At 71.7% G+C, this 21510-nt stretch overlaps 5 protein-coding genes across 5 annotated transcripts; 2 read left to right on the top strand and 3 right to left on the bottom strand.

Moving 5' to 3' along the window:
• Window positions 1-69: 69 nt before the first annotated feature.
• CALR (calreticulin) lies at window positions 70-3348 on the bottom strand. The gene is given in 12 exon segments (XM_074810277.1): window positions 70-535; window positions 612-704; window positions 793-936; window positions 1043-1156; window positions 1238-1404; window positions 1407-1437; window positions 1439-1447; window positions 1525-1619; window positions 1697-1900; window positions 1983-2033; window positions 2036-2083; window positions 3003-3348. Coding segments are annotated over 12 exon segments (1470 nt in total). The 5' UTR covers window positions 3334-3348; the 3' UTR covers window positions 70-352.
• Window positions 3349-4047: 699 nt separating this feature from the next.
• On the top strand, window positions 4048-7017 carry FARSA (phenylalanyl-tRNA synthetase subunit alpha). The gene is given in 14 exon segments (XM_074810276.1): window positions 4048-4101; window positions 4103-4204; window positions 4281-4418; window positions 4499-4597; window positions 4709-4827; window positions 4907-4999; window positions 5107-5235; window positions 5308-5423; window positions 5508-5592; window positions 5687-5786; window positions 5867-6035; window positions 6109-6186; window positions 6624-6738; window positions 6827-7017. Coding segments are annotated over 14 exon segments (1503 nt in total). The 3' UTR covers window positions 6933-7017.
• A 134-nt stretch (window positions 7018-7151) lies between these two features.
• On the top strand, window positions 7152-9419 carry SYCE2 (synaptonemal complex central element protein 2; the record flags this gene model as incomplete). Its single annotated transcript, XM_074810323.1, has 3 exons — window positions 7152-7795; window positions 8123-8288; window positions 9032-9419. Coding segments are annotated over 3 exons (1005 nt in total), but the record flags the coding sequence as incomplete, so codon positions are not given.
• Window positions 9420-9617: 198 nt separating this feature from the next.
• Window positions 9618-13885, bottom strand: GCDH (glutaryl-CoA dehydrogenase). Its single transcript, XM_074810283.1, has 11 exons — window positions 13827-13885; window positions 13612-13699; window positions 13283-13423; window positions 12868-12930; window positions 11810-11980; window positions 11127-11256; window positions 10816-11035; window positions 10633-10736; window positions 10429-10554; window positions 10186-10346; window positions 9618-10109 (listed from the first exon to the last, which is right to left on the bottom strand). The coding sequence occupies exons 2-11, from the start codon at window positions 13691-13693 to the stop codon at window positions 10018-10020; spliced, it is 1290 nt and encodes a 429-aa protein (XP_074666384.1). The 5' UTR covers window positions 13694-13699; window positions 13827-13885; the 3' UTR covers window positions 9618-10017.
• A 231-nt stretch (window positions 13886-14116) lies between these two features.
• MAST1 (microtubule associated serine/threonine kinase 1) lies at window positions 14117-21510 on the bottom strand (the record flags this gene model as incomplete). Its single annotated transcript, XM_074810322.1, has 13 exons — window positions 14117-15544; window positions 15778-15947; window positions 16034-16170; window positions 16418-16540; window positions 17208-17437; window positions 17901-18077; window positions 18157-18344; window positions 18499-18626; window positions 19590-19699; window positions 19958-20095; window positions 20174-20260; window positions 21156-21321; window positions 21400-21510. Coding segments are annotated over 13 exons (2448 nt in total), but the record flags the coding sequence as incomplete, so codon positions are not given.

Below are 21510 nucleotides of genomic sequence, written 5' to 3'. Positions count from 1 at the left end.
CGGCGGCACAAAATGGCGGCGGGCGGGGGGGAAGATGGCGCGGGCGGAGTGAGCAAAGCCGAGGCGGCGGCCGGGACGAGCGTTAATTTAATAGAAACCGGATCGCGACACCCGTACAGTCACGTGCGCCCGCGGAGCCCCACCCCCCCCCGCCGGTACCGCGGGGGTGTCCCGCCCCCAGCCCCCGCCCCGCGCCCCCCCCCCCACCCCCGGTACCGGGCCCGGCGCCGGTCCTGAGTCCTCGCCCCGCGGGGGCCCCGCGGCCGGGCGGGCGGCGGCGCCCATAGAAAAGAGTCCAGGTCTCACAGAGACATTACGGTCCCGCCCCGGGCCGGCCGGGCCGCGCCGCCCCTCACAGCTCGTCCCGCGGGGCCGCCTCCTCAGGCTCGGCCTCGGGCTCCTCCTCATCCTCCTCCTCCTCCTCGTCCCCGTCCCCCTCCTCGTCCCCCTCCTCCTCCTTCTGCTGCTTCTCCTCCTCCTCCTGCTTCTTCCGCTGCTCCTCGTCCTGCTGCTCCTTCATCTTCCTCTCCGCCTCCTGCGGGACAGGGGGGTCAGGAGGCACTAGGGGTCATGGGGGGTCCCGGGGGGTCCAGCCCTGTCCCCTCCCCTACCTTGGTGGCCCCCCAGGTCTCATTCCCGATCTCCTCCGCCAGCTTCTCGTCATCCGTGATGAGGAAGTTATCAAAGATGGTGCCAGACTTCACCTGTGGGGGAAGGGGGGGTCAGGGGGGGGCACAGGGGACTTGGGGGGGCTGGGGGGGGGGGGTCGGGGATGTCCACGGCCCCACCCACCTGCCAGAGGTCAAGGCCGATGACGCCGAAGCTGTCGTAGGCGTAGAGGTGGGGGTCGGGGCTGTACTCGGGGTTGTCGATCTCGGGGTGCACCCACTTCCCCTTGTAGTCGGGGTTGTCGATCTGCTGGGGCCTCCACTCACCCTGGGGGGGGCACAGAGGGGGTCAAGGAGGTGGGGGGGGGGGGGGGGGGGGCACAGCCCAGCCCATCCGCTCAAGACCCCCTGCAGACCCCCCCCCCCAGCCTCACCTTGTACTCAGGGTTCTGGATAACGGGGGGCTCCCACTCCCCGTCCATCTCCTCATCCCAGTCCTCCGGCTTCTTGGCATCAGGGTCAGGGATGTGCTCGGGCTTGTCCCAGTCCTGGGGGGCCGGGCAGGGTCAGGGCTCTGCCGCAGCCCCCCCCCGAGCCCCCCAGCATCCCCCCCAGAGCCCCCCCCCCACCTCAGGCTTGGTGTCCTCGGGGTCATCGATCTTGGCCCGCTCATCCCAGTCATCAGGTTTCCGGGCCTCGGGGTCCTTGATCTTCCTGGGGGGCAGGAAGTCCCAGTCCTCCTCCAGGCTGCCCGACTCCACCCGCCCGTTGTCGATCTTCACCTCGTAGGTGTTGTCGGCCGCACCACCAGCGTGTAGAGGTGGGTGAACCTCGTCGTCCTGTGGGGAGGGGGCGGCTCAGCGGGGCCAGGGACCCCCATTTGCAGGGCCAGGGACCCCGTGCCCCCCCCGCCCACCTTGCAGCGGATGTCCTTGTTGATCAGCACGTTCTTCCCGTTGTAGTTGAAGATGACATGGACCTTCTTGGTGCCGGGGCCGCAGATATCAGGGCCTGGAGGGGACACAGAAGGTGAGGGGGGGGGCTCCACACACCACCACGGGGGGCTGGGGGGGGGTCCCAGCACCCACCAAACATGATGTTGTACTCCGAGTCGCCGTGCATGTCCTCCTGGCTCAAGCTGGCCGGGAAGAGCTTGACGTAGCCACCACCGCAGTCGATGTTCTGCTCATGCTTCACCGTGAACTGCACCACCAGCGTCTTGTCCCGGTTGCTGAAGGGCTCGAAACGGGAGGAGATGGCGTAGAACCGGGCGTCCTGGCTCGTCTGGATCCCTGCGGGACGTGGGTGCGTTGGGGCAGGGGAGGAGCTGGCACAGCCCGGCCCCGGGGGTCCCCACCCGGCACAACCCCTCACCTTTGTCCTTCTCCAAGTCGCCGTAAAACTTCCCAGCCGTGAGCACGAACCGCCGTAGTCGGGCTTGTGCTTCGATTCCACCCACCGGCGGGTCCAGGCGTCTGCAGGAGGGGAGCACTCAGGACCCTGCATCCCCCCCCCCGCCCACGGCCAGGGCGTCTGATCCCCCCCAGCGCAGAGGCGGAAGCTGGGCAGCTCCCAGCCAGGCCCGTCACGCTCCAGAGGAGCCCGTCGAGCACAACTGCCCACCTGCACCCACACCAGAGCTGGGGGGCCCCACATCGCTCCTCCCCCTTTTCCCCCCACTGCTGGGTGCCCCAGAGGGAACCTGGGTCCTGGGGTGTCTCTTGCTGCAGGAGGATTTGGGGTCCCAGGGACAGACAAACCCACAGTGTGGCCCAGCTGCTGTCCGGCCTCCCTGCAGTTCCTACATGTCACCTTCCAGTAAGGAGCCCCTACGCCTTGGCATGACCCCCACTCCTGATAGCCCACATCCACCCACCACCTCTCTGCCCCCCCCAAGTTCAGGGGGACCTCAGCCCCCTGTATCCTCCCAGGACCCCACTCCCCAGCCCAGTGCATTTCTCCTACATAAGGTTCCCCCACAAACTCCCATCCACGTGGGCCCTGAGCCCCCCTCTACCTTTCTCCTGACCCCTGACCCTCCCCCCGGACCTCTCAGCACCCTTTATCTCCCCCAGCCCTACCCGAGGGCTCACCCAGAGCACTCACACCCCCCACCCCTCCAATAACCCTCCTCCTCTGCCCAGGTGAGACGCCTCACCCACTCCCACCACCAGGACACCCCCGGCCTCCTGGCTCCCCCGTACCCACCCTCACCTCAGAGAACACGCTGGGTCCCCACAGCCCCCTCCTTCACCTCAGGGGCCCCCCTAGGCCACCTCCATCTCAGGACCGCCCCCCGACAGGTCCCCGTCACCTCAGGGGACCCTACGGCTCCCCCCAGGCCCCGCCCTCTCCTCCCCGCCGGGGACCCCCGCCCCGGCCCCCCCCCCTCACCTCCGTCCCCGAACTCCTCCCTGAAGAACTGGGTGGGCCCGGCCGCCACCAGCGCCAGGAGGGCGCCGAGCAGGACGGGGAGGCTGAGGCGGCTCATGGCGGCGGTCCCAGGCGGCGCGGCCCGATCCTTCCCTGTGTCCCGGCCCGGCGGCGCCCGGCACTGCGGAGGGGGGGGGCGGCGGCGCCCCCTTTTATGTGCCCGCCGCCCCTCGGCCCGCCCCCAGCCCCGGCCCATTGGCCCGCGCCCGCGCAGGGCCCGCTCCCATTGGCCGGCCGCCCGCTGGCCGGCGGCGCCGGCGCCCCCGAACGTTGGCGTCCCAGATGGCCGCATCCCATTGGCTGAGCACGACGGCCAATGAGGAGCGACCACGCGTTCGGAGGGAGACGCCCCCCCCCTCCCGCGCGCGCCTGTCCTCCCTCCGCCGGTGCGTCACCGCAGTCACGTGGGGCCGGGCGCTCTTAAAGGGCCAGGCCCCCCACCCCCCCCACACCGGCGGGGGAGCGGTGCTCTCCATCCCATAAATACCACCGGGAGGAGGGTCGGGGCCCCGCCATGGCAGTGTCCTTCTCGTCTCAGGGTTATACGACCTAACGCAGACCTGTGACGCAATTATGACGTCACATGGCCCAGCGAAGCCCAGGCAGGCGCAGGCCGAGGCGCCCCCACTGACCGAGCGCGGGGTCCCCCCGGGGGCCGTTGTCATGGCGATGGGGCGCCGAGGTCAGCGTCACCACAGCGGCAGGCCCGGAGCGGACGTTGCTGGGGGTGACCGGGCCCAGGGCGCACGCGGGGGTACGTGGTTAGCACGACGTCACTCGTGACGCCACTCCGCAGCCTCACGACGTCACAGCCCTCCCGCAGCGCCTGGCGGCTTCCTCCTCCCAGAGCCCCCCGCGGGGGGCCCGCAACACTCAAGATGGCGCCTCGCCACGCTCAAGATGGCGCCTGCCGCGCCCCCGCTTCCGGTTTGCCGCTTACGGGAGCGTTTCCGGTCGGCGCCGGGAGCGTTTCCGGTAGGCGCCGGCAGCGCTTCCGGCCGCCGCGATGTCGCCGAGCGTGGCCGAGCTGCTGCTGCAGCGGCTGGAGCGGGAGGCGGCGGGGCCCGGCGGGGGGCCTCTGCAGCCTGGAGGCGGCCGCCGCGCTCGGCCTCGACCACCAGACACTCGTGGGCGCCGTCAAGAGCCTCCAGGCGCTGGGGGAGGTGGGAGCGCCGGGGGTGGGGCCGGGGCAGCCCCGGGTGCGGGTACCGGCGCTGACCCCGGGACCGGTTCCCGCAGGTGATCGAGGCGGAGGCGCGGGCGGCCACGCGGTGGGAGCTGAGCCCCGAGGGTTCGGAGGTGCTGCGGGACGGCAGCCCCGAGGTGCGGCTCTTCCGGAGCCTCCCGGCGGAGGGGCTGCCCCAGAGCGACGCCATGGTGAGCGCGGGGGGCACCGGGAGGTGTGGGGGGGAGCACCGGGGGTCATCCGGTCCCTCACGGCCGCCCTGTCCCCGCAGAAACTGCCCGGCGGCTCGGTGGGCTTCAGCAAGGCCATGGCCAACAAGTGGCTGCGTCTGGAGAAGGGGGCGCCCGGCGGCCCCCGCGTCCTGCGCGCCGTGAGTGTCCTGGGGCGGGGGGACCCACGCGTGTCCGGGGGGGGCCCTGTCCTCGGGACCTGTCCCCGGTCGCCCCGTGACGCGGCCATCGTGCCCCCCGGTGTCCCGCAGGTGGCGGAGGTGCAGGACGGGGTGCAGGAGAGCCTGCGGCGGGTGCAGCGGGGGGAGGCCCAGAGCCTGCCCGAGCGCGACCGCACCGAGCTCAAGAGGCGGAAGCTGCTGCTGGAAGTGTGAGCGGGGCGGGGGGTCGGGGGGGGTCGGGGGCAGGTTTGGGGGTGCTCCCCTGACACCCCCCCCCTCCCCTCCCAGCACCCTCAAGTCCTACTGGATCCGCAAGGGCAGCGCCTTCAGCACCGCGGTGGCGCGGCAGGAGACGGAGCTGACGCCGGAGATGATCGCCACGTGAGTTGGGGGGGCCGGCCGTGCCGTGACCCCATGACCCCCCCTGTGACCCCTGACCCTGCCCTGCCCCCACTGTGACCCCGCCGTGACCCCTGACCCCACGGCAGGGGCTCCTGGCGGCAGCTCCCCTTCAAGCCCTACAACTTTGCGGCGCTGGGGCTGCCGCCCGCCTGCGGCCACCTGCACCCCCTGCTGAAGGTGCGCTCCCAGCTGCGCCAGATCTTCCTGGAGATGGGGTGAGTGGGGGGCCCCGGGGGGTGACCCCTGGCTGGGGGGCGCGGCCCCCCCCCTGACACCGTGGCCCCCAGGTTCACGGAGATGCCCACCGACAACTTTGTGGAGAGCTCCTTCTGGAACTTCGACGCCCTCTTCCAGCCCCAGCAGCACCCGGCCCGCGACCAGCACGACACCTTCTTCCTGCAGGGTGGGTGCTGGGGGCGAGGGGGGGTGGGATATGGGGGCACCCCCAAATCCCGCTGACCCCCCTCCTGTGAATGTGCCCCCCCAGACCCCGCCGAGGCCCCTGAGCTGCCCGCTGGATACACGGCCAAGGTGAAGAAGGTCCACTCGCAGGGAGGCTACGGCTCGCAGGGGTGAGGGCGAGACCCTGGGGCAGGGGGCGGGTTGGGGGGGGCCGTGCCCCCCACCCCCAGGCCATGCCCCCGCCCCGCTGAGCCCCCCCCCCAGGTACAAATACGAGTGGCGGCTGGAGGAGGCGCGGAAGAACCTGCTGCGCACCCACACCACGTCCGCCAGCGCCCGCGCACTGCACCGGCTGGCCCGCCAGGTGGGACAAGTTTGGGGGGGACACAGGGGGGGCTTTGGGGGGGCTCTGCCTGACCCCACCCCTTCCTTGTCTCCCCCCAGGAGAAGTTCTCCCCCGTGAAATACTTCTCCATCGACCGGGTGTTCCGCAACGAGAGCCTGGACGCCACCCACCTGGCCGAGTTCCACCAGGTGGAGGGGGTGGTGGCCGACCGCGGCCTCACCCTTGGCCACCTCATGGGCACCCTCCGGCAGTTCTTCACCAAGCTGGGTATGGGGGGTCCTGGAACAGGGGGGGCACCCAGGGGCTCCCCAGGGCACCCCTCACCCCCCTCTGTCCCCAGGCATCACCCAGCTGCGCTTCAAGCCGGCCTATAACCCCTACACGGAGCCCAGCATGGAGGTGTTCAGCTACCACGAGGGTGAGGGGGGACCGGGGGGTCTGCGTGGGCCCCTCCATGGAGCAGAGGGGTCCTGGGGGTCCGCGGGGGTCCCCAAAGGAGCCCCGGGGTCTGTGTATGCACCCACAGAATAGGGGGGGAGAACATGGGGGCATGTGGCCCCGTAGAGTGAGGAAAAAACTTGGGTGGCTTTTTGGGGTGGCAACCCGCTTAGTCTTATTCTGTCCCCTCTGGGGTGGGGGGCTTTGGGGTGCCCCTGTGGGGTGGGGGGTTCTGCCTGGCCTCAGCCTCTCCCCTGAAGGGGGGGGCTTTGGGGTGCCCCTATGGGGGGGTGTCTGGGGTTCCAATATGGAGTGGTCTGGTCTCACTCCCCGTGAGGTGGGGGGTCTCTGAGGTGCCCTGTGAGTAGGGCCCCTGTCTCACCCCCGTGGGGCGGGGGCCCCCACCTCACCCCCCAGGCCTGAAGAAGTGGGTGGAGGTGGGGAACTCGGGGATCTTCCGCCCCGAGCTGCTGCTGCCCATGGGGCTGCCTGAGAACGTCTCTGTCATCGCCTGGGGGCTCTCGCTGGAGCGGTGAGTTGGGGGGCAGCTGGGGCCCCGTCTCGGGGAGGGGCCCACCCCTGCCTCCGCTGAGCCGTCCCCCCCCTCTCTCCTGCGCCAGCCCCACCATGATCAAGTACGGCATCAACAACATCCGGGAGCTGGTGGGGCACCGGGTCAACCTCCAGATGGTCTACGACAGCCCCCTCTGCCGCCTGGACGCCTAGGCCCCGTCCTCGCGGGGGTGCCCCGTCCTCGCGGGGGGTGCTCCCTCCTCCCGGGGGTGCCCCCTCAATAAAGCCCCTTTGCCCAGCCGGGTTCCTGTGTCTGTGCTGGGCAGGGCCCCGCCTGGGGCGGTGCTCGGGGGGGGTTTATTGCTCCCGAGGGTCCCCCACGGCCCCACAGAGCCGCCCCCACAGACGCTCCAGCCCCGCGGCCCTGACTAAGGCTCCCCGCGACCCCCCGGGGTGCCTCAGCCCGGCGGCTCCGCACCGGGGCGCCTCCCCGCCCCTCAGCCGGCCTCCCCCACCCATCCCCGGCCCCCCGCGGTGCGCCCGGACCGTACCGGCCATCGCGGCTCCGTCTCCTCAGCGTCCCGCCGGGCCCTTCCCGCCTTTTCTCGGGCCGCCTCTCATTGGCCGTCCCGCGGCTCAGGCGGCCGCCGATTGGTCAGAGGAGGTGCCCATCGCCCGCCGGGACTCCGCCCTCCATGCTTCCCTCAGCGCCGTGAGGGGCGGCCGCGGGTCCCGCTCCCCCGCCCTCCGGACACCCGGTCCGGCCCCTCCGCCCCGGGCCCGCTCCTGCTGCTGCCCCCGGGTCCCCAGGCCCGGCGGTGGGACCCCGCCAGGGGCTGGGGGCGTCGCAGCCCAGCGCAGGCCCCGAGCAGCAGCACCAGAGCCAGGAAAGTCCTTCCCCAGCAGCCACCGCCGAGCCAGGCAGTGCCCCGGCCCCCACGGCCGCCTGCCCCCGGGGCGGGTATGTCGGGAAAGGAGCGCCAAGGCCCTGAGGCAGAGCCGCATCCGGAGAGGGATGACAGCTCCTTCTTTGCAGGGTTGAGCAGGGACGAGCCCCCCGGCAAGGACCCCAACAGGTAACACGTTTTCCACCCTCCGTTACCTCACAGTTTTGATCTAAACTGGGGAAAAAACAGCATACAGGGAGTGCCAACCCCGCAGGTGGTGCAGTGAGGGGTGTCCTGGGTGCCACATACAACCCCTTGCCTGGCCACCATGTTCATTAACGGGGTTCCCAACATTTCCCAGTTAACACAAGGGCCGGGCAGGCTGTTCCCTCTGCAGCCGGGGCAGAGCACAGCCCCATCCCCGCGGGGTGTGTGTCGCTGATGTTTGAGGACCCTGATGTTGGGTCCTGTGTTTCGGCCGAGGACTGAGGCACTGCCCGTGGTCCCCCGGCCCAGCGCGGAGGCGTCGCTGGACAGCCAGGCCTCCAAATATTTCGCGTTGCTGGACGCCAGCCTCGGGGGCCTGCAGGAGCGGGCACAGGAGTTGATCAACATACTGAACAGCAGCCGCAAAGAGGACCACAGCATGATGAGAAGCTTCAGGGAGAGCCTGCTGCTGAAGGTGGGAGCCAGGGAGCAGCGGGAGGCTGCCAGCGCGGGGGGAGCAGCGGGCAAGGAGACCCCAGCCCATGCCAGCCCCTCGCTGCCGTGCGGTCTCTGCTTGACGTGTTTAATTGCATTATTCTGCCCGAATTAGCGGCAGGCTGGGGGGCGGTGAGACAAGGTGCTGCAGGGAGGGAGCGCAGTGCGAGCAGCCTCTCGCAGGGCGCTGGCGCCAGCTGCAGAGCCTGGTGTGCCGTATGCACCGGCGCTCGCTGCCGGGGCGAGGGGAGCACCCCCAGCCCCTTCGGGGGTGGCTGCAGCTGCCTCCGGCCCCGCTTTGGGGAGCGGAGGGGACGCCAATGGCTCCCCCATCCCCACGCAGCCGCTGGCTGCCCTTGGCGTCCTCGCTCGGCTGCGTGCCGCGCTGGACTTTGCTCGCGGCAGCCGGGGGGGGCCGTGCCGGCAGGGCGGGAGCGGGGGGCTCCCGCAGGCCCACGCGCAGATGGCGGCCCAGCCTCAGCAGCTGCGGCCCGCAGTGACCCGGCACTCGGTGGCTACCGTGGCCGGCGCTCCGGCTACCGTGGGCGCAGCTGGCGGTGGCAGCAGCCAAGCCAGGCTGGGAGCTGCGCCAGCACGGGGAGGCTGCAGCTGCCACCCCCCTCTGGGGACAGCAGCCGGGCGCCGGCCATGCCAGTGGCGCTGCCCACCCCCGCACGGCAGCAAAAGCTGTTTTTTTCTGCCTTTTCCGCGCCGGCGCGGCAGGTCTCGGGGCTGGCGGAGCAGCTGGAGGAGCGGGTCTTCCACCTCTACGACCTCCACAACAAGCTGATCCAGGAGCGGCTGCAGGAGCTGGAGGAGGTGATGGAGCGGGTGGGACAGGCCAAGACCGAGCTCCAGCAGGTCTGTCTCACCGTGGAGGCAGCTTATCGTGACCTCTGCCTGCAGCCCGAGACCTGAGCGGGGCCCCAAATCCGCAGGGGCCCCCCCCTAAATTCACGGGAGCCCCTGTGGCCGCCCGCCAGCCCCGCGAGCGGGGTTTGTTTGCATTGCCTGCTGCTGCTGTGCAAGGGCGGCTGCGAGTGGGAAAGGGGGATTTTTGCCCAAAAGGGCTCTTCTGCTTGTGTTCAGGTTTAGCATGAATAAAAAGAGCAAAAAAACCCCAAAGGCTGAATCCGGGGCACTGCCAGGGCTCTGCTGCCCACGCGCTCCCAGCCGCCTGCCAGGGCAAACCCCCCGTGCACAGCACAGGCTGAAGCAGAGCCCCCTCCCGGCGGCGGAGCTTAATTAATACTGGCGGCTTAATTAATACTGATGAGGCTGGTGCTGACGAACAGAGGCCGGGGCAGGGTGGCTTTTCCACCTTTTATTGGCGAGTGGCTGTGAGGATGGCAAAGGCACCGGGGCAGTTCACCGACCAAGAGGCTCCGCGGCAAAGCCTGGCACAACCACGCTGCCGGGTCCCGTTGGGGACACTGAGTCCCGTCGGTGACAGTGGGTCTGTCTGGCGATACCTTGTCCTGTCGGTGACAGTGAGTCCTGTCGGTGACAGCAGGTCCCGTTGGGGACAGCGGGTCTGTTTAGCGATACCTTGTCCGGTCGGTGACAGAGGGTCCAGTCATTGGTGCTGTCTCCTCAGTTCCTTCCCCGCGAGGGGCGGACACGTCCCCCACGGGTGACATCCCGGCAGCGCAGGGCCGGTCGTGCCGCAGAGCGTCGCAGCCCCGTGCCGCCGGCGCGGTGTCCCCCCTCTAGCCCCGCGGTGCTGGCGGTTTGCCGGGGGCGAAGGCCTGGATGCCGGTGATGGCTCGGCCCAGGATCAGCGCGTGGATGTCGTGGGTGCCTGCGGGCGAGGGAGCGGCCAGGCCTCAGGGGTGCCCGTCGGGACCCCACAACCCCCCCCCCCAGCATGGTGGTACCTTCGTAGGTGTTGACGGCCTCCAGGTTCATCAGGTGCCGGATGACGTGATACTCGTCGCAGACCCCGTTCCCCCCCAGCATGTCCCGCGCCTCCCGGGCGATGGCCAGCGCCTTCCCGCACGAGTTGCGCTTCAGCATCGACACCATCTCAGGGGCCGCCCTGCGGGGACGGGGACGCTGCCACCGCTCCGCCACCGCCACCAACCCCCCCCCAGCTCCGGGCGCCTCGCGGCAGCACCCACCTGCCCTCGTCCTTGAGGCGGCCGAGGCGCAGGCAGGCCTGCAGCCCCAGCGCGATCTCCGTCACCATGTCCGCCAGCTTCTTCTGCACCAGCTGGTTGCGCGCCAGCGGCCCCCCGAACTGCTTCCTGCGGTGCAGGGAGGGGGCGGTGAGGCTGGGGGGCAGGCGGGACCCCCCCGGGCACCGCCCCCAGCCCCGGCGTTACCTGTCGAGGACGTACTGCCGCGCCGTCTCCAGGCAGGCCTCGGCGGCGCCCAGCGCGCCCCAGGCGATGCCGTAGCGGGCGTGGGTCAGGCAGCCAAAGGGCCCCTGGGGCGAGCGGGTGTCACCGGGGCCCCCGTCCCGCAGCGGGGGCTCCCCCCCCGCACCCCCGGCCCCCCTTACTTACCGCCAGCCCGTCGGCGTGGGGCAGCAGGTTCTCCTCCGGCACCTCCACGTCGTCCATCACGATCATACCGGTGGCGGAGGCGCGGAGCGAGAACTTGCCCTCGATTTTGGGGGTGCTGAGGCCGGGCATCCCCCGCTCCAGGAGGAACCCCCGCACCCGCCCGTCCTCCTCGCACACCGCCCACACCAGGCACAGGTCGGCCACCGGCGCGTTGGTGATCCTGGGTGGGGTGGGGGGGGGGTCAGGGTGGGGCTGGTGGGGTCGGGGGGGGTCCCCGTCCCCCCCCCCCACCCCCCCGGTTCGGGGCTCACCAGGTCTTGGAGCCCCGCAGCGTGTAGGTCTTGGCACTGGGGTTGTAGCGCGCCCGCGTCTCCATGCGCCCCGGGTCGCTCCCGTGGTTGGGCTCCGTCAGCCCAAAGCACCCCAGCAGCTCCCCCCGCGCTGGGGGGGGGGGCGTCAGGGGGACCTCGGGACCCCCATGCCCCCCACCCCTGCCCCCCAGCCCCCCCCGCCTCAGTCACTCCCGTGGTTGGGCTCTATCAGCCCCTGAGGGGGGTGCAGTATCAGGGGGAACCTCAGCAACTCCATGGCCCCCCCTCTTCTGCCCCACAGCCCCCTCCCACCCCACAGACACCCCCCCCCTTGCCGCACAAGCCCCCCCTGCTCCACAAACCCCCCTCCTGCCCCCCAGACCCCACTCCTGTCCCATGTCCCCCCACAGCCCCCCCCACCCCAGTCACTGCTGTGCTTGGGCTCTATCAGCCCCTGAGGGGGCAGCAGTGTCAGGGGGGACCCCAGCAACCCCATGGCCCCCCCTCTCCTGCCCCACAGCCCCCTCCCACCCCACAGACACCTGCCCCTCCCTTGTGGCCCCCCACTTGCCCCACAAACCCCCCTCCTGCCCCACAACCCCCCCTCCTGCCCCATGGCCCCCCCACTTGCCCCGCAGACCCTGCTCCCGTCCCGTGCCCCCCCCCCTCGGTGCCGCTCTCACCCAGGGGGGGCAGGAAGCGGTCGCGCTGGGCGGGGGTGCCGTAGGCCAGGATCGGGTGCATGACGAGGGAGGACTGGACGCTCAGCACCGAGCGGTAGCTGCTGTCCACCCGCTCCAGCTCCCGCGTCACCAGCCCGTAGCCCACCGAGGTGGTGCCCGCGCAGCCGTACCCTGGGGACAGCGTCACCCCGTGGAGCCCCCCCCCGGCACCCCCCCGCCTCACCCTGGGGACAGCGTCACCCCACAGAGACCCTTGGGCCCCCCCTCCTCACCCTGGGGACAGCGTCACCCCACAGAGACCCTTGGGTGTCCCCCCCTCACCCTGGGGACAGCGTCACCCCACAGAGACCCTTGGGCCCCCCCTCCTCACCCTGGGGACAGCGTCACCCCACAGAGACCCTTGGCCCCCCCCCCCTCACCCTGGGGACAGCGTCACCCCACAGAGACCCTTGGGTCCCCCCTCCTCACCCTGGGGACAGCGTCACCCCACAGAGACCCTTGGGTCCCCCCTCCTCACCCTGGGGACAGCGTCACCCCACAGAGACCCTTGGGTCCCCCCTCCTCACCCTGGGGACAGCGTCACCCCACAGAGACCCTTGGGCCACCCCTTGCCTCACCCTGGGGACAGCGTCACCCCACAGGGACCCTTGGGCCCCCCCCCTCAGGAATCCCAGCCCACCTCCCCCCGTCCCCCATAGCCCTCTGCCCCCCCTGAAACTACCCTCCTACCCCCCATGAGAGGACCTTGCACCCCCCAGAGACACCCCCAAGGAGGACCACTGCCCCCCCAACCCCACCAAACCCTTTTGTTGCACCCCTGGGGGCACCTCAGTCCCCCCCCAGGGGTCCCAACACTCCCCCATGGCACCCTGGACCCCCCAATAACACACCTGGTAACACCACGGGTGTCCCTGGACCCCCACATCCACCCCTCGTAGCCCCCCAGCTCCTTGCTGTCTCTGGGGAGACTTCAACTCCCCCTCAGGGACCCCACAGCCCCCCCAAAGTCTCCCCCACCCTCTGGGGGGGTCCCAGTCCCCCCATTGCCCCCCACTTACCTTTGATGGTGGGGCCCAGCACCCCCAGTTCCCCCATCTCCGACACGATCTCCCGGTCAAAGACTGGGGGGGGGGGTCACAGTGGGATGTGAGGGTGGCTGAGCTGGGGGGGAAGTGGGGACCCCCGAGAGGGGCTGGGGGGTCCCCCCACCCCTGCCCCCCCCCCTTTAGGCACCCAGGGCCCTGCAGGGAGGGTGCTCAGGGGCGGGAGGGTCGCTGGGGAGGATTGGGGGTGCTGGGGGTTAATGGGGAGTGGGGAGGGGGGGGGTCGCGGGAGCACCAAGGGGGGGGTGGAGATACCAGGGGAGGAAGGGGGCGATGGGTTTGAGGGGGTGAGCGGCTCTGGGGGTACCTGAGGACGCGGGGGAGGGGTCGGGGGAGGAGCCGAGGCGGGGGGGGTGCGGGGGGGCCGTACCCTCGTGGCGGTTGGCCCGCAGCACGCGGGGCTGCAGCCGCTCCCGGCAGTACCGGCGCAGCGCGTCCCGCAGCAGCCGCTCCTCGGGGAACAGGAGCCCCTCCAGCCCCAGCGGGTCCCGCCAGTCGAAGGCGGCCGCGGCTGCGGGGGGGGTGCGGGGGGGGGTCACACCGCGGAGGGGGCGGGTCAGCACCAGCGCCACGGCTGCCCCACGCGTGTGCCCCCCCCCCCGCCCCCCAGCAGCGAGGGAGACGGTCAGGGAGGTTTCGGGGGACGGGAGGGGAAGGGGGGGGCAGTTGGGGGGCTCGGCCCCCCCCGTCCGCACTCACCCTGCGGGGGGGGGGCCGTGCCCCCCCAGCGGACGCCGCTCCGGACCAGGCGCAGCAGCGGGGCGGCGAATCGCAGCGCCATGGGGGTCTGGGGGGGGGGGGCGGCAGCTGAGCCAGGGACCCGCAACTGCCCCCAGCGCCCCCCCCCCGAACCACCCTCCTAGAGCTCCCCAAGACCCTTGAACACCCCCAGGGACACCCCCCCCCCCCCGCACCGTGCGAGCTCGGCGGCGGCGAACGGGCCCGGAGGAGCCCCCGGCCGTGACGTCCCGGGGGGTGGGGCGGGGGTGGGGCGGGGGGCGGGGCGTTAACCCCCGCGTGCCCGGACTCGGGGCGGGGGGGAGGGGGGGACACGCAAGGCTGCGAGACCCCCAAACGGCCGCCCGGACAGAGCCGGGGGCGACAGGGCGGGGTTGGGGGGGCCGGGGGGGCCCCAGGACGGCGGCCGCGGCGCGATGACGTGTGTGTCCCCCCCCCGAGTCCCCACCGAGGCAGAGGTCGCGGGTCGGTGCTGTACAGGCTTTATTGGTCCCCGGAGCCCCCCCGGCACCCCCTGCCCTGGGGGCGGGGCGTTTGCATAGCGAGAACGGGGGGGGGGGGTGTGATGATGTCACAGGGGGGTCGGTGATGTCACCTGCTCCGTGCCGCGATGCCGCCGCTGTTGGGTGACATCACCGCGCACCGGGGACGCGGCAGCCCCGCTCGGTGACCCGCCCGGCACCGGTCATTGCCCCCCCCCAGTGTCACCGCAGCTGTGACATCGCCCCCCACCACCTTCGGTTCCATCAGAGCCGTGGCCCCGCTCGCTCCCGGCTGTGACATCACCGCTCCTGCGCCGCCAGTGACATCGTAACTGTGACGTCAGTCCCACACCGCCACCGCTTGTGACATCCCCCACTCCCCAGTGGTGCTGCCACCGGGATGTCACTGTGCCCCCTCCCCGAGTGACACCAGAGCCGTGCCCTCGCCCCTCCCGCCCCGCCTGTGACATCATCGCTGTGACATCAGTGGGGCAATAACTGGGGGAAAACAGGACACTGGGGGGGGGGGAAGTGGCCCCCTGGGGCAAGGGGGGGGTTGCCAGGCCGGTGCCATCGCGCCGGGGGCCGGGTGGGGGTGTCACAGTATTGACCCTTCGTGGACGCGGGGAGGAGCCGGGGGGCTGGGAGCCGCTTCCCCGGCCGAGGCGGGCGGGGGCCCCGCATGCCTGGGGGTCCCCCCCTTATTTACAGCCGCGGGAGGGGGGAAGCTCAGCGCCTGGGGGGGGGCCCGGCAGCCCGGGGGGGCCCCAGCGCCCCGTCCCCGTCCCCGGGGGCCGCGCCGGGCCCCACCACCACGATGGGCACCGGCGGCCCCCCCGGGGCGCCCCCCCGCCGGGCCTGCTCGTGTTCCTGCACCGGGCTAAGCGCCTTGGGGGGGGCCCGCGCCGCCCGCTCGGGCTCGTCGGGCCCCGGCGGGGCCGCCTCGGCGCCGGGGGGGCCCCCCAGCAGGAGCGGCAGCTCCTGGCGGCCGAGGCGGCGGGCGGGGGGGGGCGCGGGCGGCGGCCCCTCGGCCGGGCTCTCCCCGTCCCACTCGGCCAGGCTCTGCAGCGGCGGCTCGGCCGGGAAGTCCTTGCGGGAGCCCTCCAGGCCGTGCTTGCGCGGCGCCGCCGCCGCCGCCTTCTCGGGAGGGCCCCGGCGGGCCAGGCGGGGCGACTCGGCGGCCTTGGGGTGCAGCTTGGCGGGGAAGGCGGGGGGCGAGGCGGCGGGCGGCGAGGGCGTGTGGGCGAGCGGCGAGAGCGGGATGCTGCCGGCGGACTTGCAGCGCGCCGCCCGGTACTGACGCTGCAGCTTCGGGGACAGGCCCTGCAGCGAGCTGGGCCGCAGGTGGGGCCCGGCCGGCGCCGGCGAGGGCGGCGCGCTGGAGCCCGGGGAGCTGCTGGGCGGGGAGGCCCCTGCGCCGGCCGCGGGTCAGCGCCGCCGCGGCACCGGGGCCGAGCGGGGCCTCCCGCCGCCACCGGCCTCCGCGAAGCGCCCGCCCGCCCCCGCCGTGATCCCCTGCGGCCACCGTAGCCCCGCTCCCCCGCCCCCCTCCCGGCCGCCGTAGCCCCGCCTCACCCCCCGAGGCCCCGCCCCGCTCCCATGGCCCCGCCCCTCTCCCCGCCCCCGTTGCCATGGCGGCGCGTACCCGTCTCGGCGGCGCGCGGCGGGAGGGCGGGGTCCCGCGCGCGCGCGTGGGTGGGGGAGGCGGGGAGGCTGTCGGAGGAGGAGAGCGAGCGGCTCAGTGACGTCAGCGAGCGGCTCGTGTGCAGCAGCGAGGCCTGGCGGGCCAGGTGGCGGAACAGCGCGCTGCGCCGCCTGCGGGGGGGGGGGGGTGTCACCGAGCGCCCCGGGACCCCCCGGGACCCCCCCGGGACCCCCCGGCCCGTTCTCCCCGGCCCCACCTCTCGTGGCCGCTCCCGGCGCCGCCCCGGCGGTTCCTTCGCGCCATCTTGGCGCGGGCGCTGCGGCGCCGCGCGGGGCCCAGGCGGATGGAGGTGTTCTCCAGCGGCGTCGTGGTCACCAGCACCTTTGTCCCGCTCTGGGGCACCGGGGGGTCACGGCCACGCCCCGACCCTGGGGCCACCACCCCCCAGCCCCCACCACACCCAGCACCCACCTCCCCACCAGCACCCACCGCCCCCCAGCACCCACCTCCCCGCCACCCCCCCAGCAGGACCCACAGCCCGGCCATGACCCCGCCGTGACCCCACCACAACCTCTCACCCCTTTGACCTTTCCCACTGTGTGACCCCCCTGTGACCCCGTGACCCCCCGTGACCCCTGACCTTGAGGATGAGCTCCACGACCTCGGTGTGCACCAGCCCGTGCACGGGCTCCCCGTTGACGTGGGTGATGAGGTCACCGGCGCAGAGCCCGGCCTCGTGCGCGGGGCCGCCCTCCTCCACGTGCTGCGCCCGCCGCCGTTACCCACAATGCACTGGGGCCGCCGCGCCCTGCCCCTCCCCGTCCCCCCCCATGTCCCCAGTGTCCCCCCCACATCCCCCTGATGTCCCCAATGTCCCTCTCACATCCCCCCAATGTCCCCAATCTCCCCCGATGTCCCTGATGTCCCCAATGTCCCCCCCACATCCCCCCAATGTCCCCAATGTCCCTCTCACATCCCCCGATGTCCCCCCACATCCCCCCGATGTTCCCAACGTCCCCCCATGGCCACCTGATGTCCCCAATGTCCCACATCCCCCTGTTGTCCCCAATGTCCCCCTGATGTCCCCAATGTCCCCCCACATCCCCCTGATGTCCCCAATGTCCCACATCCTCTTGCTGTCCCCAATGTCCCCCTGATGTCCCTAATGTCCCTCCCACGTCCCCCTGATGTCCCCAATGTCCCCTTGATGTCCCCAATGTCCCTCCCATGTCCCCCTGATGTCCCCAATGTCCCTTCCACATCTCCCCGATGTCCCCAATGTCCCCCCCACGTCCCCCCGATGTCCCCATCGGTCCCACAGTCCCTTGCTGACCCACACAATGCGGTGGGCACAGCTCCCGTCCCCCCCCCACCCCCTCCACGCCCCCATGTCCCTCCCCCGCCCCCCGCGTCCCCCCCATCCCGCTGACCCAGACGACGTGGTGGACGCTGTAGACGTCGCTGTCCCCCAGGTAGACGCGGATGGCGCGGAGGGTGAAGCCGAACTTCTTGCCGGGGCGGGGGATGGCGATGGGGGAGCGGGGGGCGGCCACTGCCGGGGCCAGCTCCCGCCCCGGGGACGAGTCCCGCGAGGACGGGTCCGAGGACAGCGACCGCGGGGACATGGGGCTGCCCAGGGGCGAGGAGCCGGGCGCCTCCCCTGCGCCCCCCCGCTGGCAACGCACCCACGGACCCGGGCGGCCGGGGCACCCCCCACCCCCCCGGGGGGACACAGGCACCCACGGGCACCCCCACCCACCCCCGGGGGGACCCGGGCATCCAGGGGCACCCACCCCCCCACCTCACCCCCACCCCCCGGGGGGACCCGGGCATCCACGGGCACCCATCCACCCCCCACCCCCCGGGGGGACCCGAGTGACCTGGGATCCCCCCCCCCTTGGGACCCAGGCACCCAGGGGACCCGCGCCACCCCCCTTGGGGACCCAGGCACCCAGGGGACCCGCGCCACCGCCCTTGGGGACCTCGGTGTCCAGGGGACCCCCACCACCCCCCCTTGGGGACCCAGGCACCCAGGCTGCCCACCAAGGGGGGTGGGGGGGGATCCCAAGGGGATGTTGGGGTCCCAGGGAGGGGGGGTTTGGCGTCCCGGGGGTGACACCCACCGCTGGGGATGATGACGGAGAGGGCGGTGGCCGATGCCGACTTGGTGACCTTCCCGGGACCGCGGGGGCTGCGCTTGTCACCCCCCGCCTCGGGGGCCACCCCCGGGTGCCGCGGCCGCCGCAGCCCCAGCTCGGCCCGGGGCGGGGGCAGGTCCCCGGCCCGTGGTGGTCGCTCCCCTGGGGGGGGACCGGCTGGTGAGACCCCGAGTGGCCGGGACAACACCCCCCCCCCCCCCGCAGGGCGTCCGGGACTGACCTGGCTCCTCGCTGGGTCCATCTGTGGGTCCATCGCGGGGGGAAGCCCCGTTGCGGGGGGGCAACCGCTCCTCGGGGGTGGCCCCGGGGCGCCCCGGCTCCAGCAGCGCTGAAAAGCGGCGACGGGCTCCCGGGGGGGGGGCTGCCCTCGCCCTCGGGGGGGGCCCCCTCGGCTGCCGGTGGCGCTTCCTGCAGGGAGCCAGGCGTTTGGGGGGGGGTCTGACCACCCCACACCCCCCCCCCCCCAGGCCCCCGGGCAGACCCCCAGGGGACCCAGGTGATGTCCCCAACGCTGGGTACCCAAGCGTGACCCCCGTGTCCCCCCCCCCGGGACCCCGCTCACAGCTCGGGGGACGCCGTGCGCCAGCCGCGGTCGCGGGCGAAGCCGTCGCGTCTCCCCTCGTCCCGCGGTCGCCCCTTGGGCGCCTTCGGCTCCTGCTGCTGCGAGAGCTGCTCCAGGCTGCTGTAAACCTGCGCGGCTGGCACCGCCTCGCACCACGGCCTCGCACGGGGGCTTGTGAGCGCAACGAGGGGCCAGTGGTTGTGATCGCACGAGGGGCGCACGTTTGTTATCGCGCAGGGGTCACGCGTTTGTGATCGCACGAGGGCTGCACATTTGTGATCACACGAGAGTTGTGTGTTTGTGATCGCACGAGGGTCACACGTTTGTGATCGCACGAGGGTCATGCGTCTGTGAGTGCACGAGGGTCACGTGTTTGTGATCACACGAGGGGCCGTGTGTGATCGCACGAGGGGTGCACGTTTGTGAGCACACGAGGGTCACGCGTCTGTGAGTGCACGAGGGACTGCGTGTTTGTGGTTGCACGGGGGTCACGCGTCTGTGATTGCACGAGGGACGTGTGTTTGTGGTTGCACAAGGTTCACACGTTTGTTATCGCATGGGGCCCACGCGTTTGTGATCGCACGAGGGCTGCACGTTTGTGATCACACAAGACTTGTGTGTCTGGGATCGCACAGGGGTCATGTGTTTGTGATCACACGAGGGGCCCCGTGTTTGTGATCGCACGGGGGCCGTGCATTTGTGATCGCACGAGGGTTGTGTGTTTGTGATCACACGGGGGTCACGCGTTTGGGATCGCACGAGGGGCCGTGTGTGATCGCACGAGGGGTGCACGTTTGTGAGCACACGAGGGTCACGCGTCTGTGAGTGCACGAGGGACTGCATGTTTGTGGTCGCACGGGGGTCACGCGTTTGTGATCGCACGAGGGTTGCACGTTTGTGATCACACAAGAGTTGTGTGTTTGTGATCGCACGGGGGTCACGCGTTTGTGATCACACGGGGGTCACGCGTTTGGGATCGCACGAGGGGCACGTGAGGGTTTGCACGAGGTCCCGCGCATCCCGTGTCCCCACCCCCCGTCCCCCCCCCATCCCTGCGTGTCCCCGCCCCCCCCCGTCCCCTCGCGCCCCACCTTGCTGAAGCGGGGGGAGCAGGACGAGAACTGCCGGATCTCCACGGGTTCGTCCTCTGTGGTGTCCTCGTCCTCGTAGGAGGTGACGTGGGGGTACCGGTCCGAGCGCGCTGCGGGGAGGGCGGTGACAAGGGGGACGTGGGGTGGGGGGTCCCATAGAGTGACCCCGGGGGGGGCCCAGGGGTGAGGGGGCCCACGGGGGGGTCCCTGGGAGGGTCCATGGGGGGATTCCTGGGGGGGTTTTGTGAGTGGGGGGGGGGGTTAGAAGGTCCCCTGGGGGGGGTGTCCCTGGCTGGAAGTCCTGGGGGGGTGGTGCCAAGGGAGCGTCCCCTGGGAGGGGTCGCGGGGGGGTCCCGGGGGTCCCTCACTGTCGAAGTAGCTGGTGTCCTCCTCGGACTCCAGGTGCGGCACAAACTCCGCTTTCTGCCGCAGCAGCCCCGTCCAGTCGAGCGCCGCGAAGAAGCCGTGAGCCTTCACCTCCTGGGCCCCCCCTGCGGGGACCGGGGCTGGGGTCAGCGGGGGCAGCACCCCGGGGAGGGGGGGGCCGGGGGGGGGGCGCGGGGGTCTCACCAGCCCCGAGGCGCCGCAGGGGTCGGGCTGCAGGAGGCAGGAGATGAGGTGTTGGGCGTCGGGGGGCAGCGCCTCGTCCCCCTCCGGCCACAGGATCTCGTCTGACACAGCGGGGGGACGGGGGGGACACAGACGTGAGCGCGGGGACACGGCTGCCACCCCACCGCGTCCCCACGGCCCTGTGCCCACCCCCGTACCAGGGGTCACCGCCCTGGCCCCGTGTCCCCATCGCCATGTACCCGAGATGGCCTACTCCGTGTCCCCGTGTCCCCGTGTCCCCCTGTGTCCCCATACTCGAGATGACCTGCTCTGCGTCCCCATGTCCCCATGTCCCCATGTCCCCCTGTGTCCTCGTGTCCCCCCGTGTCCCCATATTCGAGATAACCTGCCCTACGTCCCCATGTCCTCATGTCCCCATGTCCCCCTGTGTCCCCATACTCGAGATGACCTGCTCTGTGTCCCCATGTCCCCATGTCCCTGTGTCCCTCCCATGGCCCCATCCTTGTACTACAGATGACCTGCCCCATCCCTGTGTCCCCCACATCCCTGAGATGACCTGCCCTGTCCCCCCGTGTCCCTGTCCCTGTATCCAAGATGACCTGCCCTGTCCCCCCCGTCCCCCCGTGTTCCTGTACTCAAGATGACCTGCCCTGTCCCCTCCTGTCCCCCTGTGTCCCTGTCCCCATACCAAGATGACCTGCCCTGTCCCCCCCGTCCCCCTGTGTCCCTGTCCCTGTACCCAAGATGACCTGCCCTGCCCCGCCCCGTCCCTCTGTGTCCCTGTCCCTGTACCCAAGACAACCTGCACTGTCCCCCCCATGTCCCTGTCCCCGTATCCAAGATGACCTGCACTGTCCCCCCCTGTCCCCCCGTGTCCCTGTCCCCATACCAAGATGACCTGCCCTGTCCGCCCCTGTCTCCCCATGTCCCTGTCCCCGTACCCAAGACGACCCGCCCCGTGGCCCCGTGGCCCCCCCCATGTCCCCCCGCCCGTACCGGAGATGACCTGCCCGAAGAGCTCCTCGGGGGTGTCCCCGAAGAAGGGGACGCAGCCCACCAGGAACTCGTAGAGGACGATGCCCATCGCCCACCAGTCCACGGGCTTCCCGTAGCCCTGCCGCAGGATCACCTCGGGCGCGATGTACTCGGGGGTGCCGCACACCTGTGGGGGGACACCGGGGGGGTCAGCACCAGTCACACCCCACCGTGCCCCCCCCCGGCCAGGCCCGGCCACACCCACCTGCTTGTCGCGGAACTCGCGGGCGTCCTTCTCCATGTGGCCCTCGTAGAGGTTGGTGGTGAGGCTCATCAGCCCCATCTTGGAGAGCCCAAAGTCCGTCAGCTTCACGTA

The sequence above is a fragment of the Strix aluco genome, chromosome 35 (genome assembly GCF_031877795.1).
Source record: "Strix aluco isolate bStrAlu1 chromosome 35, bStrAlu1.hap1, whole genome shotgun sequence".
Taxonomy (NCBI): Eukaryota; Metazoa; Chordata; class Aves; order Strigiformes; family Strigidae; genus Strix; species Strix aluco.
This window is presented reverse-complemented; position numbering and strand designations above follow the sequence as displayed.